Below are 19,501 nucleotides of genomic sequence, written 5' to 3' on the forward strand. Positions count from 1 at the left end.
ATGATTATGTTTCTTGGGTATTCTCTAATAGAATTCTTTGAGATATTATCAATATATTTTGACACTCTCTACACCATATGTTATTATAATCATATAAATGAAAGAAGCGATAAAGGAGTTTGAAATAAATTTTAATGAAAAAATAAACATTTTGCAAAACCCTTGGATAAATGTATTATATATATTTAAAATCATAACTCTTAACTAAGGAAAAAATAAACAAGTCATTACAACTCAAGGAACTAACACAAGTCCTACACATGATAGAACCAACAAAACATGAAATCCTAACTAAAACCCCGATGTTAGATCCTATAAAAGCTCAACCATCACAAGGCCTAAGGGCTAAGCCTCTCCTTCTACATCATCATCAAAATGGTCACCTTACCTATGAAACACATATAAAGACACCAAAAACAAATGAAGTGAGAAACATCTCACTCTTGTTACTGGTGTAAGTTGTAGTCAAATAGTCACACACAAACAAGATATGACAAAATCATATATAAAAACAACATAAACAACCAAGAAGACTTAGGAATGTCTCAACTTATTAATAAGTCATGATTCACACAAATGCAATGGACACAAACTTCACTAAAATATATGCATGTGGACAAGTAAAACATTTCACCTTGCTCGAAGACACACATAAAGTACCCTACAAGAACATGTAAGGTCAAGTCATTGCAACACTCTACAATAGAAGAATATACATTAGGGCGCGTTAGGACAACAATGTTGGCCATATTTCACCCCATGCACATAAAATGGAAAAATTGAGGCTCCCAAACCTAATTATCCTAAAGGTCATGAATCCTCAAGCTCACAGAGGGACTTTCCCTTGTTATTGTATTCCATATCATACCCATCACAAAACACTTATATTCATGATGCATGTTATGCAAGACTCCATGCACAAATCATTTTATTCCATCATTACAAGTTCACACTTTATATCACATTCACAACATTGTTAGGCAATGACACTCAGACTTTATCCCAACTAAGCCTACACTTAGACTTCACACTACATGATCATCACATGGTTCACACACAAGCACATTACATTGTATCACACAAGAGTTACAAGTTCATAGTTTAAACATAACATTGTCCATAACTTCATTTGATAACACCTCAAATATAGTCATTATGAAATCATCTAATCATATATTAATACCTCAACCACAACCACTAGGAGATCAACATCAAACTGAGCATTTAAATTTATAACATAAATAGTCTTGCTACGTTATTGATATCAGGCATCACTATCATTTATACATCTCAAGTCGCTAACAATCAACTCATAATTTCTCTTTCCTAAACATTGATATAGTGATGGAGAGATTGTTGGTGATTCCCTCCACTAGTCTCCTTGTTGTGCCCAATCTTCTTTCATGGATGAAATAAGGTTCTAGAAACCCAAAATGATGGTGGATATGAGAAATATGTATGCCGCCATTTCCTTTAGGATAAAGATAAACAAGAGGTGAAGATCTTGTCATAAGAAGAAATTCCTTGATAAAAGATCTTAAAAAGTGATTTCTCTAAGGAAGGTAACTAAGACTTTTAGAAGAGAAAAACTCAAAAGTTTATTCATATATCATCCAAAAGTGGTTCGGCCAAGTACATCAGGAAACTATATAGAGTTTGGTTGACTTATGGTGCAAGTTAAACTAACCTTAGTTAAATGTAACCAAGGTTAGTTATCTTGTACTCATGCTAACCAACTCTAGTTACATGTATGGAAGCTTATGGAATAAGTCAAGGTAATCCTATAAAAATAACCTAGGTTAGCTTAACTTAGCTTTAACTATCTAACCTAATCATTACAACTAACAAACTAATGATTACTGATATAAGTTGTTGAAATGTCACTATCAAAAGTCATGTGACAACTTAACTACTTGGATAACTTATCTAGCATGGTTTGGATGTCCAAACTACTTGCTTGTGCAAGTGGAAGTCCAAGTCATGGCCTAAATAAAATCTTGGCCCATCTAAGCCCAATAAATCTCATATGACTTTAGCTAGTTACATCTCCCCTACACTGTGGTGCATTCCCTAACTTTGTCATACTCTGTTTTGCTTAGTGCACAAGTGAGGTAGAATTTTGATTTTGCATTAAGAAAACACCTTGAAGTTTCATCAACATCCCACTCTTGCTTTAGTTTTGCTACAATGGCTCCTATATCCAAAGTTTTCTTTGGTATGTATGGTCCTTCTTCTACTATTTTTAGTATATCTAAATCTTGTGAATCCAGGAATAGCTTCATTTTGTCTTTCTAGTAATAATAGTATTTTCCATCAAAGCCTGGTGGTCTATTTTTTGAAGCTCCTTCTGGAATGAACATTGTTGGATATTGCACAACCATCACTTCTTCAAATCTTTTCTCCTACACTACAAAGTGTGCTCAGTTTTTTAGAAACCAAGCTCTAATGCCAATTAAAGTGAATGTTAGGCAACAAGAGAGAGGGTTGAATTGTTGTGTTCTTTAAAAACCAATTCTTTATGAAAATCTGTCATTTAGAAGGTAACTTTCTAAGTATTCAAACTTAGAGTATTCTTCTAAAAATAGTGTCTAAACAATATTTTTTTCACAACAGATTATGCAACAATATGATATAACATGTAGTGAAGTAAATGAAGCAAGTAAGAGATAGAATTAGAGAGATTTCACACAGTTTTATATTGGTTCACCCCAACCTGGACTACATCTAGTCTCCACAAAAGCTTGTGAGATTTTCACTATTACAATCAACTGTTATTCAAGAATAACTCAAACACCTGTTAATACAATCACACCACTACACAACCACCAATTGTTAGTGATACACATTTAGCCACCTGTTGAAATTTCACACTTAATAACATTGAGGAAACCAACCTCACAGCTACCTGTTATGAGACTACACAACCACTATTGTGATTACTTTCTTTCTTACTACACCTCTACAACTTAGATCTAAGTAGGAAAGGTTGTTTAAAGAAATGGGTTTTGTATCCTAGCTCTCTACTAAGATTATAACAAGTTCTCTTAAGTTGGAGCTTCCACTAAGTAAGATTCATACTTTACTTTTCTATTACAAGATTGATACAAATACTTAAGTGGGGATTTCTAAATAATTAGAGTATGAAGTAAAGATTGTAGCTTTGATAGCTTGTGGTTTGATCACTCTCTGTTATCTTGCTTGCTTCAAAATTATAGCCTTGGTTTTTCTGTTTTTAGTTGCTAAAATAGATTTATTATGGCTTGCTTAGTTTTTTAGTAGGGCTAACCTCATTGTATTTTTCATTTATGGTACTATCAACTTTTACTTCAAATGATAATAACTTCTGGGCATACATTCTCTTCAAACCTTCTAAGAAGAGTCCTTAATACAAGTCTTCTGAGAAGTTGTGTTTTAACTGAAACCTTCTGATAAATGGTTCAAAGTGTAAATATTTTGAGCCAAGTCTTCAAAGACATTTCTTCTAAGAAGAAATATTTTATCTTGAACCTATTTTAACAAAGACTCAATATACTCATCTTCTTGCTTAAGACAATCAAGGCCTTGGTGTTAAATGGAACTTCAAGCAGATTGAATGATATCTTGTGAAGCTTCTAATCTGTTATGCTTAGACACTTTTGAATACTTAGAAAAAATAATTTTGAAACACTTGAAAAAAATTATTAGTACTTCACATGAGAATTCTTCTATATTAAAATTTGAAACTAAGAGTTTATCATTATTAAAACATATATTTAGGCAGGATTCAACAACATCCAACAAAGAAACATAACCAATTGAGAAATATGGGAAAATCCATGATCTTAGGACACCCCACATGAATGAATTACAATAAAAGAATCAAAATAGATAAACTCAACAAATTTGAAAATTTAGACTCCAAAGGACTCATACCCATTAACAGATTTGAACATAAAACTACAAAAATTGGACAAACTAGAAGCAATAGAAGCATAAAACCACCCTCACCACCACCACAAAATTAATCAAAGATGGAAACCTAATTGACAAAACAAAAGCTTTTTGAAAGATTTTGGTAGGAAGCCTAATCTTATGACTAATGAGGAAAATGGGTACACTTAAAACAATTATGTTGCTTATGGAAAATAGTATATTCTTTTATATGAAACCGTTGTGGGAACCCCAAATCGCTCATAGAGATGTGTTAAGTCAAAAAATGATTTTAAATCTCTCATTTTTCATAAGTTTTAATGATAACAAACACTATGTCTTTCTAACTCTTCATCTATTACAAATACTATTTCCCGTACATACAAACATGCGAGTTTTTGATATACATTATTCAATCCCCCTTAGTGTCCATCTTTTCTCCAAAAGATGGAACCAACAAACCTCACCCACATTCCCACACCACTACTAGATCTTGGTCTACAACACACAAACACAAAGCCACCACGATGCATGTCACTCTCATCCACTCGATTCCTCTTTTGCTCACTCTTTCCCCCTATTTTGGGTTCTTTAATGCTCAGGACTTCACAGAACTTCAAGAATCAAGAAAGGAAATAAAATAAAAAGAGGAAGAAAGGATAACCCTAACCAAATGGTGCTTGTATGCTGATTTTGATTTCATGTTTCTAGAATAGGAACTGCTTTACCACATAGCTTACTCAGATAAGCATTATCTATCTATAAGAAAATAGAAAGAGTTTTTTTTTATTTTTATATTTTTTATCCTTGAAAAACAATTTTTAATTAATGTGTATAATGAAAGTGTATACATGCATTAATTAGGGTGTCATAATATATATTTTAACAAATGATTAGCATTTTTTTTTCATTAAATTTCATTTATATAATTTTTTAATTTTTATCCTTAAATGTCATGTTACTAAATATTGATAAATTATGACATGGCAACGTGTAAATTGTTATTTTCTTTTGGGACCTGTGTGTGTAAAGAAGTAAAAATGTAAAATTATATTAAAAGTTAATTTCTAACTTATAAATTACTACAAATTATTTATTATAAACAATATTTTTAATATATTACATGTATTTATCATTAAAATCCTTTGACTCCTTGTGGAAGACTAACCCTTCCCTTCCAATAGATCCCACTACCGTTGGTGTAAATATAAGATATTATCAATATTAAATATTTGACTAAATTATACTTTAGTCTTCTTATTTTTTTAATTCACAATTTTGATTTTCCTAATTTAATAAACATTTAATCTCTCTACATAAAAGTAAAAATAAATTGGTCTTCTATGATGATAACTAAACTTCCTTTTTTCCCTCTGCCTATAACAACAGTTGGAGAGGTGTCATATATTAGGTAAAAGAATTGTTGAGACTTATAAAGAGGTTATTTTCTCTCCTTTACTTTCGGTTACATCTCTATTTGTAGCCTCTAGATGGAGCCTTTTTCTCCAAAGAGAAAACAAACTTTGGTGTCAATTACTCTTTCAACACCAAAAAAAAATCTTCTGGTAAATGAATTTCCTCTCAAATCACCAACACAATTGAAGGCACATGTAGCTGTCAAATCATTCGAGTCATCAAAAAATTTTCCAATTACTGGTCAATAGGTATCTCCAATTAATTCCATTCAATTCAATCCCCATTGAAACCAACAAGGTGAGGCCCAGTTTTTCCATCATCCAAGATAGACCCAAAAAAAATCTAGCTTCAAAGACACAAAAAGGGACATGAAAAGTTGAAATCATACATAGTATATAAATATTTGTGTTGTTGAATGGCAAAAGGGGTTTGAAATTTGAATCCCTAAGGGAGCATGCATTATGGCTCTCCACCTTTCCCTTAGATCACAATCAGTGTCAAACGCAAGCCAAGGATCACCTTACCTTGGGAGAATATCAGAGGAGCCTTTACCTTTTCATAGCAAAAGTAGTGCTCAAAGCACCGTGACATGCATCTACCAAGCCAACGTTGCATCGTATTGGAGGAACGTGTCAGTGTTGTGGTGCAAAAACCTCATGAGCCACACGTTAAACCTCAAGATTGACAGCATAAAAGGTGAGTTAAGCTACACCTGCAAGATAGACGTGAAGCCATGGTACTTTTGGAACAAAAAAGGGTACAAATCTTTTGAGGTTGACGGCCACCAGGTGGAGGTTTATTGGGACCTCCGGTCGGCGAGATTCGCCGGCGGAAGCCCCGAGCCGAGCGGGGACTACTACGTGGCGATGGTGTCCGGTGAAGAGGTTGTGTTGTTGTTGGGTGATCACAATTACAAGAAGAAGGCCTTCAAGAGAATGAAGATGAAGCCAAGCATTGTGGAGGCACTTTTGTTGGTCAAGAGAGAAAGCGTGTTCGCCAAGAAAAGTTTTGCAACCAGGGCCAGGTTTGATGAGAAGAGAAAAGAGAATGACATTGTGGTGGAGAGCTCAACATCGGGGAACAAAGAGCCTGAGATGTGGATCAGCATTGATGGGATTGTGTTGATTCATGTCAAGAACTTGCAGTGGAAGTTTAGGGGGAACCAAACAGTTATGGTCAACAAGCAACCAGTACAAGTCTATTGGGATGTGCATGATTGGTTGTTTAGTGTGCCTGGCTCAGGGCCTGGTCTGTTCATTTTCAAGGCTGGACCTGTGGAGGCTGAGAATGAAAGAGAGGAGAGAGGTGTTGAGGGATGTGAAAGTGATGATGGTAGTTGTGCCAGTGGATATTATTCAACCTTGAGTTATGCTCCTGTTGAGTCTTGCCTAGTGCTTTGTGCCTACAAGCTTGAATAATGTATAAATATAATTCTGGAGTGGGGGCAAAGAGTAGCAAGAATGTAAAGATAATTAGTTCTATCTTTTTTTCTTGATTGTAATGGATGCAATGCAAATGCAACCAATATTATAAAGGGTCTCAATTGCTTTTCAAAAATGAATTCATAGTTGGATATAGATGCTGCATGTGATTGACATTTGTAACTTTGCATTGTTTGGCGGTTTAATTTTATGATAAAACTTAGATAAATTTTTTAAATGAGGTTAATATTATTTTTCAATCAAAATTACAATTTTATCGTAGTATTAATACAGGTTTCATTAATATATATTTACATATATTATCGAAGTAAAATATCAGTTGTAATCGAAGAACAGCCCCATCCTCACTTAAAAAACTGTAAATAAGTATTGTCTTTAAATTTATCAGCAACCTTTTGTGCGATACTTTCTGCCAACTAACTAACCATATGGCTCTGCAAAGGACACGGTTATAATGACAATAATAATTTAAAATGATATTTAAGAGGGTACAATGCAAGTGGCTAGGTTGTTTATGAATATACATGCATAAGGAGTAAGTTGAAAATCGGGAAAAGAATAAGAATAACATGTGAATGAATACATCGAAGAGGTTTGGTTGATTTTAAGTATATCATGTTTTGATTGGTTTCCAAGGTGGTGGAGGAGGTGGATTTTGTGGTCCGAGTGGTGGAATGGCTGAGAAAATGGTGTTCCTGTCGATGCCACTACCTGTGGTGCTTGTTAAGGAAATTAATGCAGCCACTAGTCCTGCATTTCCAGCCAAAGTTGGCTTTGTGAAGTTGTAATTTTTTCTTGAGTCATGGAATTGGTCGAAACTATTTGGTCCTCCAACCATTGCTCCTGTGATGGTGTTAGGATTTGGGTTGGGAGTGTCACGCCAGTTCCAACCCCCAGTGCATGAGTGATGTTTGTGATCATTTGGTATGGATGCTCCACGATGGTGAACATGCCTAGGAAATTTGTTTCCAAACCCCACTACGTAGCTCATTTTCATGGGATTTTTACCCAAGATGTAATCGATCTGTTCCATTGAAACATGAAAACATACATGTTAAATATTTGCAATTAATATGAAAGCTGGATTCAAACAGAATAAAAAGGCTTGAAATGTTCAACCAAGAGAGGATCATTCATTTCCATCTAATTTATGGTGTATCTGGTTTCCAATAATAATGTAGTATGTTTGTGATTCTTTGTGAAAGCAAAAGCAATATTTTTTTTCAAACCAAACATGCCCTTGCAGTTAATTCTTTCTAATAAAGCAAAGTAAATGAATCAAAATGGAGATGGAACCTGAGAGGTTGCAAATGCCTTGAGAGCAGATGCTGAGAAGTAAGTAGAACCACAATACCATCCAGGAGCACCAATCACTTGCATATAATCAGCAAAAAGTGATGCCATGAAAGCAGCATTAGCTACATATTGGAGAGACTGAGGTTGTCCACGGTTCAATTGGATCAACCCCCCTGCAAAATTTCCATGCACCTCATAATGTTGATTTGTCACATCCAATTTAGAAATTCATCGAAAAAGCAATAAAATGAATCTTGGTTAGGTAAACTCTTTTATCACTTTTGTAAGAGAAAAAAAAAATGAAATAACTTTTTTTATAAGTTAAAACCAGAATATGTGTAAGTTAAAAATAAGATTTTGGTAAAGCTAATAAGAAAGAGTTTCTACAAATTACTTTATGTTTAAGCTAATTTTAGATTTTATGAAGAAATTTATTTCATTTTTTCTTCTTTCTTAAAAATATTACTGAGAAATTTATTCAAACAGACTCTTAATTACCTTTAGTCCTATTAAAGACTTTATAATGATGAAGATAAGAGCACATGGTAAGACTAGTGATATTATGGTACATCATGAGCATGTCCTCGTAGGGGTAGCCAGGGCTCAAAAACATCCTGAGTCGTGTCAACAACAGCATTGCAGCAGGTAACTTGTTATCCCAACTCAGAACACTAAACTGAGGAGTCAAGAAATAGGCCTTGGAATGCCTGAATATGGAGGGATTGGTGGCCAAGGAAAGATAGGTACTATTCCCAGTGGCATAATACAACCATGCAGCACCCCACATGAACTCATCATAGTAGCCAGTGGAGTTATAGAAGGGTTCAATATAAGGCTCCCCACGACTATAGGGCTTCCTCTTGCCACCATCTCTGGCAAAGTCAAACACAGTTTGGGCACCCTTTATGAGTTTTTGGGAGTAGGTAACATCGTCTTGGAAAACTATAGAGGCTGATGCTAGTGCTGCTGCCATTTCTCCCGCAAGATCGGAACCTGTTAGAGATAAAATTAAAGTCTTATATCCTAAAACAAGAAGACAATAATATCATTATGTTGTAGAGTCAACAACAAAATATAACCAACTTTTCAATATTAATATATATATATATATATATATATATATATATATATATATATAAAAGGATTCCTCAAAATAAATTAGTTTAAATTTACTTAATTTAATAACTTAAATTTTATATTAAAAATTTTAATGATCCAATCGATGAATTAAATATTTTAATATGTAGATCAAATATGCAAATTTTTTAAAAATTTAAAAATTATTTAATATATCATTCTATTAATTTAAATTGACAGATAATCATAAAAGAATTTTATACATTAATTTGAATTAATAAAATAGAGTATCAAATATTTTTCTAATTTTTTAAAAAATTTACAAATTTAATCTATATATTAAAAATATTTAATTTAATAGTTAGATCCTTAAAATTTTGTGTATAATTTAAGTTATTGAATAAAATAAATCTAACTAAATTTACTTTTTAAATATAATAAGTTGAAAACTAACTGTATGAGTACCTTGATATATGGATATAGTGCGACGTGGATAGTCCATGTCTTCTGGCCTTTGCCAACAGTAGTGGTCATCTGGTGTGCTAGAATCGTTTAGACCACCACCAACCTAATATCAAATATGCACATTATTGCACTCATCATCCAAATTTGTGTGACATGCAATCAAATATGCTTTTAATTTCTTTGTACCCTTGTTTTGATAAAGAAACGCAAATAACATTACATAACATTTGTTGACTTACACCAAATCAAAGAAATAGAGAAATTTAAAGTGGACAAATAAATAAATATATATATATATATATATATTATTTTATTTTACATGCATGTCCTAATTATCAAGAAAATTTTAGATTCATGTAAGAGCCGCATTGAATGGTCAGCGGTTAACTTTTCATTTTATTTTTAATGATTGGTGTCAAAAAAGCATTTCTGTCATTTAAAAAATAAAAAAAATATAAATGATAAAAATAAATAACACTAAATATGAATAAGAGACTTCAAAATAGTTTTGAATAGCTATTTAAAAAGTGTGAAAATTTGAAAGGTGTTTTTAAATTTAAGAGATAAAAGGATTAATAATGTATAAAAATAAATCTATCACTTTAATTAATAATATAGATGCATCAAAACTACGTTGTATTCAAATTGATCTAGATATTTTGAAATAATTGTTTTTTTATATTCATATGTACATGTTAAATTCTACTATAATTATAAATTTAAGTGATTTTATAACTATTGATTATGGATGATTTTGTGATTTTTCTTTTGTTTTTTTTTTTGATAATTTAATTAAAAAAATATGTATTCACTAGGTTTTGATAAAGTATAAATTTTTGGGAAAAGATTTTTGAAAGTAAAAGTGCAAAAATAATGAGACATGTGGAGAAGGATCTTATTGTAAAAAAAAGTTTCGTTAATTTATGCCAATGGTTTCATATTGATTTGATTAATATAAGAATCCAGTAAATATATAAATATAAATGTGAATTTTTGCTTTATTTTTATGTCTAAAAGAATGTATAAAGGTACAGTAGTGACTCTAATTACAAAATATTCTAAAACAATTGTAGAATGAAATTGCATCAATAAAACCACAAATCATTACTATTCATTGATAAATTAAATCCCAATAAATTATTCAAATATAAATTAACAAAACTAAAATCAAAGCTTTAGTCTAACTAATTAGTTATTTAGTTATACAATCAAAAGAACACCCATATATATATTACTATCCTTGATTATGGGACTTTATAATTTATCATTGAACCTATCTAGATAGGTATACTATTTAATCACACAATCTTATTTTTTATAATTCACTCCTCATTACATTACTTAGATATTGGTCCACACATTCTTTTTCACACAATTTTGTTTGTTATTACAAACTGTTTTAACTTAACCATTCTCTTTTGAAAATAGGTGTTTTAATTTTCATCATTATTCTACATTTCCTTCAAAAAAATTTAAGATCCTTTATCTTCATTCACAAAATTACAAATATTTACAAAAATAACAACCTTCAAATAGAGAAAAAAATAAAAACAAACAAACAAATACAAATGAGTTATCAAACTCGACCGGTTGAACTGGTTTGACAAAAATCAAATGGTAGAACAGTTCAAATCATTGGATAGATAAAAAATGCTACAAAACAGGTAATTCAGTTGCAGTGGCATGGAGAGGCCTAAGGAACTACGACAGAGTTACTTTATTGAAGAAGCAAACATAAGCATGAAAATACAATAGGAGTTGTACGTTTAAGGAGCTTAAAACTTTAAAAAAGGGCAGAATATACTGGTTAAAAGAAATTATTTTATATAAATCAATCATATAATTTAATTAATAATTCATTAATTTCATCAATAATTCACCAATCCAATATTTTAACCAACTCTTTGATAACATTAATCAATAAATTAAGAATTTAATAAATAAATTTTAAAAAATAGTTAAATTTACGATAAAAACATGTTCTAACGTGTATGGCCCATGGGATTTTACTCTTTTAAAAAGTATGGAATTCTACAATTTATTATTTTCATTCATCTGCATCACCCATGTGGAACTTTAATATATAAAACATGTATTGTAAGACTTAAATGACGTAATCCCTTAAATGTTAATGTGGGACTTAGCATATGAACCTTTTAATTTTAACCTATTTAAACAAGAGTTTATCAACTAATTTATCATATGTTTTAACATTTTTTTAATAGTACTTAATATATTTCACTAAAGTTATAAAAAAAATATTATTTTATTATTATTGATTCAATTACAGTTAAATTATTAAACTTTAAAATATAAAAATCTAATATCCAAATCAAATCATGATTGAATTTTATTAGTTTGATTTGGATTAGACCCAACTATTAAAAAAATCTAAATCAATTTAATTGAATTGGTATGAATTATCGAATTCATTATGTTAATCCAAATTGATCAACATGTCTAATTAATACGAGTTAATTGTAAGACTTTTCACATAATCTAACTACTACAAATGTAAGTTTAAACTTTTAACTATCATTCTCATTTAAAAATAAGTATTTTTTTTCATTATTAATTATATCTTTGTTACCAAAGTCATAAATGCATAGAATAATAAATATTTAGAAAAAACCGACCTTCAGGACCAAGAAAACCACACAAGATATTAACAAAGCATAAATGTCAATTCTTCCCTGATAACAAAACACAAGATATTTGAGGTGTTTTAGAAGTATCGATTTTGAATTGCTTTGCATTTTTTAATGATAATTTAGTTGATAAAAATATGTATTCACTAGACAAAATATGAATTAAAGTGCTATATTGTAGCTGGATTTACTGACGAATTCTACTGTGACGATTTTATGCAGAGTTTCTTTGTATTTTAGAGTATTCTTGTAATTCAAACAGTTTCAGATTTGAAAACATTATATTGTACACATGGTGGATATATATGAATCAAGTTTTATGACTTTACACCTATTTTCCCGACAATAGTTGATGTGGGAACACTATTGTGCATGTTATTACAAATGCAAGTGTTTTTAATTTGATCATTCTCCTTTAAAGATAAGTGTTTTTTCGTGTACAGAGTAATAAATACTTATAAAATATCAACCTTTAAAAAAAAAAAAACCAAAAAATACAAAGTACAAATGCGATCCTTCTTCACTAGAAACAAGTCCATTCCCTCTCTACACAAAATGAGAATGGTTTAATAAGTAAATTAATTAATGACTCAGTAAGTTTAAAAAATAACAGCATTTTTTTTTTGTAATTTATTTTTATTCAACTAGTTAGCTGACTTATGCATTTGTATTTGTTTCTACATATGTTATTCCTTTGGTCATTTTAACAAGACTCAAATCCTCAGTCTAAATTATCTGTTTTGTAAGACTCAATAAAAATAATATTATTTTTATTAAAATAATCTAAATTACCTCTTATGCTAATTATTTTTTTGAAATACTCATAATTAAAATTATTTTTATTCAATGAATATTTTTGTATCTTTCAATAATTATTTTTTATAACAGTACTCTTAATTAAACTTATTTTTCATTCAATAAATGGTGAGTAAAAATCTCATTAATATTAAAAATATTTTTTCAAAATATAAATTTAAGACATTAAATATTTACTAAACTATTTAGTTAATACTAATAATTTAGATAATCATATATTGGTAGGGGTTGTGCCTCTACCACAAATTATGATGCAGATCGATTATCTTAGAACAACACCCTTCCTAATTGCAATGAAAATCTTTGGCGTAAGTCCCATCATACACACATATCTTTTACAACTCACACTCTTCACTATATCAATTATAGTTGTACATATGGGACTTTTCAGTTTTCACTGCTTCACTGATATATTAGACAATGCTAACTTTTCACACGATTATATATGACTGTTTTAAATTAATGGTTAATCTTTACAGATATGTACATTTGTTACAAAAGTCATAAGATTCTTTGAATTTTTGCAAAGACCAATAAATATTTAGAAAATGTCAACATTTATAAAAATAAAAAATAAAAAAAACAAAAGAAATTACGTGGATCTTTCTTCCATGATAACATGTCTATATATATATTCTCTCAAACCAGTACTCCAGATAAAATGAGAATGAATGAATAATTTCACTAATTAAACTGATTACTGACTCACCTAGAAGTTTTCATGCATGAAGAACTACCCCTCTCATACTTTTTGAATTTATTTTTTTTAATCAACAAGATATTTTGATTTTTGCATTATGTGTATAAGTTGATGAAGAATAATTGTGCAAAGGGATGCATATGATGAAAATGAAGGAGGTTAGCATATATATGTATACCTGGGCATAAATTTTGTTAATTTTGGTGGCAGAATTGTTGAAGGTCAAGAGCAAGTAATCAGTGCCCCACTTGATGAGTTCTCGAGTGTGTGCATACTCATTAACAGCAACATACTTTTGCTTATATTCAAGCAGACTCCAACTAAGCATTGTGATGGAAAATGCCATGGGAAAGTTGTACTTAGTGTTGTCTCCAGCATCATAGTAACCTCCTACAAGTCCTCCTTTCACATCACTGTCATTTCCATCATTTAACCCTGAGTTCCCTCTCCATGCAATGCCATTGTTTTTGGGCAATCTCCCAGCTTCACCACCACAACCACAACTTAATTACAACTTAATTATATATGTGAGGATCACTCACTTTCTTTTTTATTTAATGATCAAATAAGTCATGTGCTCAGAGGCTAAAAGAAATAAGAATCATTTCATAGAAATATTTATTCTTCAAATTTTCTCTCTTCTTCAATTTTTAAAGATTTTTCTTAACATCTTACCTATCACAATGTAAATTATTTTTTATAAATATAAAACATGATTATTGTATATTCAAAAATATTTATTTATAAAAATTTTAAAATAATATAATTTATATATTTCATGACAAATTAGTTTAAGAATGTGATCAGTGTTTTGATAAGCGAGCTGCGATTTAGTTTGTTTAGGATTGATTTTTATTAAAAAAATCTTAAAAATTAATTAAGAATTATATGACAAAGCTTAAATATGTTTTTAATTCAAATAAAATGAGTGAATTTTGAGTTTAGTCTTTATAAAAAAAGTCATCTTTTCAAAATTTATAAACATTACTTTTTATTTTTGTAAAATGAGCAAATTGTTGTTTTGATTTGTATAAAATATTTTTCTATTTTTGTCTTTTTAAAATTTAAAATTACTATTTTTAATCTTTAACAACATTTTAAAATAAATAAATAATATTTATTTTGAGGTTCTATAAAAAAAAATCAGAAAAATTAAACACTAACATGACATAACTAATAATTGTGAATAACACCTAAGATTGTCACTTAACATTATAATAAATAAAAAGTTGTTAAAAATGATTATATAAAAATAAAAATAATAAAAATAATAATTCCAATAATAGATGAATAAAAAATAAAAAAATTATAGAAACCAAAATCAAAACTTACTATTTTATAAAGACTAAAAACATAATAAAATGCCGTTTAAATTAGTGTAAAAAAATACAATTAAAATTACTATAATATAATGTTTTTGTGAAAATTTAAATTATATTGGAAGAATTAGTTTTTATTGACACATTCTTATCGATATTTTAATTTTCTATCACTCTTCAATTTTCGAACACGAGTAAAAATAGCATTTTATAATTATTTTATTTTATATAACTTAATTCATATAAATTAAATATATTTAATTATACATGTTTTATTATAAATAAAATCTATAATAAACAAATGACATTCTCACAGCTCCTATCTTTATTTTAATTTTCCAAAAATTAAGACACATAAATTAACTTTAACCTATAAATTAAGAATTCAATAATTTTATTTGTTTTCTCTTACATATAAATATATAGCGAAAAGTTTATCAAAAATATAATTTAATTCTTAATCAGCAATTATACTTTGCCTGTTTGTCATATATCAGTGAAAGCAGTCAAATACTGGCGACATACATTTGTGCCAGAAAAAGCCGTCCGTAGAAAATAATATTTTTGAATGAGTCAAAAACTATATCAGTGGACCACTTTTACTAATCCAAATCTAAATAATGACAAAGCTAAAACAACTGATTCATGTAGTGAAAAGACACTTAGAGATTATTTTTAACATTTTTTTTCAAAATTGTATCGATTATTTTTTTTTACTTTTTAGAGAATTTTATTTATTAAAAAAAAAGGATTCTAAACATGCACTTAATCAACAAGTAGTTTAATGAACCTCTAGCTCTTAGAATGAGTTGACGTACAAGTGGAAAGGTTAAACAAAACTGCTTCAGTCCATTAGTAAAACTACAAGGGGTTTCTCCATTTTATCATAAATAAATTATAAACAAAGATACTATATTGAGAAGAATAGCTTTATATGTTGACTTTTATTTTATTTTATTCACTATTTTTTTATCACCTAACTTTTATATATATAGATAACGAATTATTATTTTTATTAATTAACATATGTTAAATAAAAAGTCATATTTCACCATCAAATATAATATACTATTCATAATTTCAACTGCACACGTATGATGATGCATAAAGAAATATGGCTCGTTTTGCTACAAAGAAGTAAATATGCACTAAATATATTATATATATAATGTTATCATTTTCGAAAAATAAAATACAAACATATATAAGGTGTATTTATTATCTTAATTCTGTGCATATTCATTTTTTTAAACATGTTTCTTAAGTCTTATAGTTATTGTGTCTATCAATCATTTAAGATTAGGTTGGCCAGATAAGTTTCTGCGATAGTAAAATAGGGTTAGAAAAAATGAAATAAATCTTTACATAAACTAAAATTAGTTTATACATAAGTTAAAAATAAATATTTAAAAAGTTTAATATGAGAAAATTTTTAAAGTAATTTGGATAAATTTTTCAATAAGTATTTATAGGGGTAAAAATAGAAAGGAAAACTCAAACAAACTTTTCTATAGCAAAATTAGTTTATGCATATAACTAATTTGTGCAAATTTTCTAATATTGATTTGTTCAAAAACTTATTTTAATTTTGGACACATAAGCTATTTTCAGTCAATGAAAAAGTTTAGTTTATTTCTCTTTCTTATTTTTATTTCCTAAAAGTGTTTATGGTAAAATTTATTTAAAAACACCAAAAATAACTTACATATACAAGTTAATTTTATCTTAAAAGAGATGCTATTTCATTTTTTTTTTCTGTTTTTTTCTCTTAAATGATGTTTGGAGGAATTTATCAGAAGAGAGAGTCACATAATATGAGAAGAATATTGCAAAAATGAATATAGGTAGATAGAAATATAAGAGATGATGAGATGTAATACATACATCTTTGAGCATTGAAGAAGAGGAGTGCTTTGTGGATGGCAAGGGTGTAATTATCTGGTAGGGTAGGTGGAGGGTGGTGCTTGGGCAAGGACTTGGTGATGATGATGGGAAGACCAATGACACAAAAAGCCAAGAAAATGGAACCAAAGATCCATTTCAAAGCCTTGTGGCTACACACTATGCACCCAAAGTCCACATACTTTGTCTTCTTACTCTTCTCACTCCTTTCCAGAACCCAGCTTTGTAGGGTTTCATCCAAATGATCTTGCCTTCCAAGCAATGCTGCCCTATCCCACTCTGTGTCCCGGTTGTTGCCCTCGTACCCACAAACCTCTTCACTAGTGCTCATTTCAAAGGACCCTCCCCAATTGTTTCTTGCATGCATGCTTGATATTGTATACGATGATCACAAAAAGAACAAATATAACAATAGAAGAAGGAAATTAAATTACTGACCAAGAAATGGCATGAATGTTGATGTGGGTGGGTGGGTGTGAATTAGGGAATGGGAATTTATATAATACATGAATATGTTTGAGAAGAGAGAGAGAGTTGTGGCTTCGAGAATTGGCTAGAGATATATATATATATATATATATATTCTTTTCATCAATGTAGACACAACATTTTAAGTCATTCTTTACACCAATTTGCTCGTTCTGACTTTTTTGGAATTTAAAGTATTCATTATTTAAGAAAATAATTGAATAAGTAAACGAAGGAGAGAATTCTTATCATATCAATAATGTCATTGCCAAGGTCCAACGTACACGTTCTCCTAGGATGATTAAGAGTTATTTTTCATTAAACTAAAACTCGAATTTTTATTTGGAACATTTTTTAAAGGAAAAATTCGACTTGAAGAAGACTTAAAAATATATGCACAAGACCGGTTTAGTTCAATTTTATTTTACTATATTAATTTTAATATTATATATTATGAAATTATAAAATAAACTAAATATAAAATTTAAATTAAGATATAATTTACGACATTTATTTTATTATAAGTAATATGATGTTATAAAAAATATTAATAAATTTTTAATATTGATGTTCAATAATTAAAAAAAAATATATTTTTTAAAAAATATTATATATAAAATTAAGTTCAACAGTTCAAAATATAACTCAAATTCATTCTAAAATTACATCGAGTTCAATTTCAAAGTATAAATCAATCTTAATTAAGTCGGATATCATAATGGCTTGAACCATACAAATCACTTGCCGCCACAAATATGAATGACCACAAATTAATCTTTATAATTGATAGCAAATTACATTAACTCTTCCTTATATTAATACTTGAAATTGCATCTGCTCGTCTTATTTTTTATAATATTTACAATAACCCTTTTTAAAGTATATGGTATAATAATTTCAAAATAATTAAAAGAAAGTATTATAAAGATTAAAAAAAAAAGATTGGAAGAAATTTATGAAACTTTACGAGAAGTTATTAAAATAATTTACTATTATTTTACTATTATATAAAACAAAGTTGTTATTGCACATGTGTCTTATACTTATTAACATTGTGTTTGATTTGGTTTTAGAAAATTATGGTGAGTTAAATTTACAATAAATTCAACAAATGTAATAATTTATTACTTTCAAAAATTGTAACAATTCTCCACCAATTTAAACACATGTTGATTGTGAATCATTTAAGGATTTAATTTTTAAATTAAATAAATTATTATTGAAGGATCAATTTCAATTTTTGGTTATGACTATATGTGAAGTATTTGAAAAAAAGAAATGAAATGGTATGAAATGTAAAATATGAACAAATAGATGCAGATGCAGTGTCAAATAGTGCAAAATTTGCTCTTGTAGATTAGTTAAATGCTAACAAAACATTGAATGTTGATGAGTATCAAGCAGATTTTGTGCAAGTTATGAAACATTTCTTAAATGTATGTATTCCTTCTCTATTAGGCAAATTGAAATGTAATTTTTTTATTAACAAGGTATCACAGGAATTGGAGCTTATTTAAAAAAATGAAAGATGTGATTTTTTGCAAACAAGAATTGTCTTTATCAAAGACAATATATTACTAAATGAGGGAGAAACAAGTGTTATATTACATATTTTTATTGGTTCTGTGTACAATCATCAATTTCATAATATGATTATTGAATTAGATCGTATATTGATATTAAATTAAATTCATAGTAATGAGAAAAGTATTCCTGAGTGTGATACCATTCTTAATCAAATTAGACAAATTATGAGGTCCTTTTATTGTAGGGAAAAAAAAGTAATTTGACAGCCCATTATACTTAACTAACAATTTTATTTTGTTTGATTAAAAAAATATTCATACTAAATAATGCTAATATATATTATAGGAGAAAAATACGTAAAAAAAAAGAAAGAAAAGAAATCCAGATCCTTCATTAATGTATAATATAAGAGAGGAATACACGTAATTAGAAAAGAAGACTAATAACAGGATAAGTTATTTGATATGATATAAACGTAGACAAATAAAATTAAAAAAATGTATTAAATAATTAATG

At 28.8% G+C, this 19,501-nt stretch overlaps 2 protein-coding genes across 2 annotated transcripts; one reads left to right on the forward strand and one right to left on the reverse strand.

Annotated features, from left to right (window-relative positions):
* The first annotated feature begins 5,171 nt into the window (after positions 1-5,171).
* On the forward strand, positions 5,172-6,972 carry LOC109811702 (uncharacterized). Its single transcript, XM_020375508.3, has one exon. It carries the CDS (start codon positions 5,787-5,789, stop codon positions 6,741-6,743), a length of 957 nt encoding a protein of 318 aa, XP_020231097.1. The 5' UTR covers positions 5,172-5,786; the 3' UTR covers positions 6,744-6,972.
* A 250-nt stretch (positions 6,973-7,222) lies between these two features.
* Positions 7,223-19,461, reverse strand: LOC109811703 (endoglucanase 7). The gene is made up of 6 exons (XM_020375509.3): positions 16,973-19,461; positions 13,948-14,252; positions 9,606-9,708; positions 8,562-9,056; positions 8,064-8,236; positions 7,223-7,791 (listed from the first exon to the last, which is right to left on the reverse strand). The coding sequence occupies exons 1-6, from the start codon at positions 17,355-17,357 to the stop codon at positions 7,381-7,383; spliced, it is 1,872 nt and encodes a 623-aa protein (XP_020231098.1). The 5' UTR covers positions 17,358-19,461; the 3' UTR covers positions 7,223-7,380.
* Positions 19,462-19,501: the final 40 nt, after the last annotated feature.

The sequence above is a fragment of the Cajanus cajan genome, chromosome 6 (genome assembly GCF_000230855.2).
Source record: "Cajanus cajan strain Asha chromosome 6, NIPB_CcT2T_4, whole genome shotgun sequence".
NCBI classification, from domain to species: domain Eukaryota; kingdom Viridiplantae; phylum Streptophyta; class Magnoliopsida; order Fabales; family Fabaceae; genus Cajanus; species Cajanus cajan.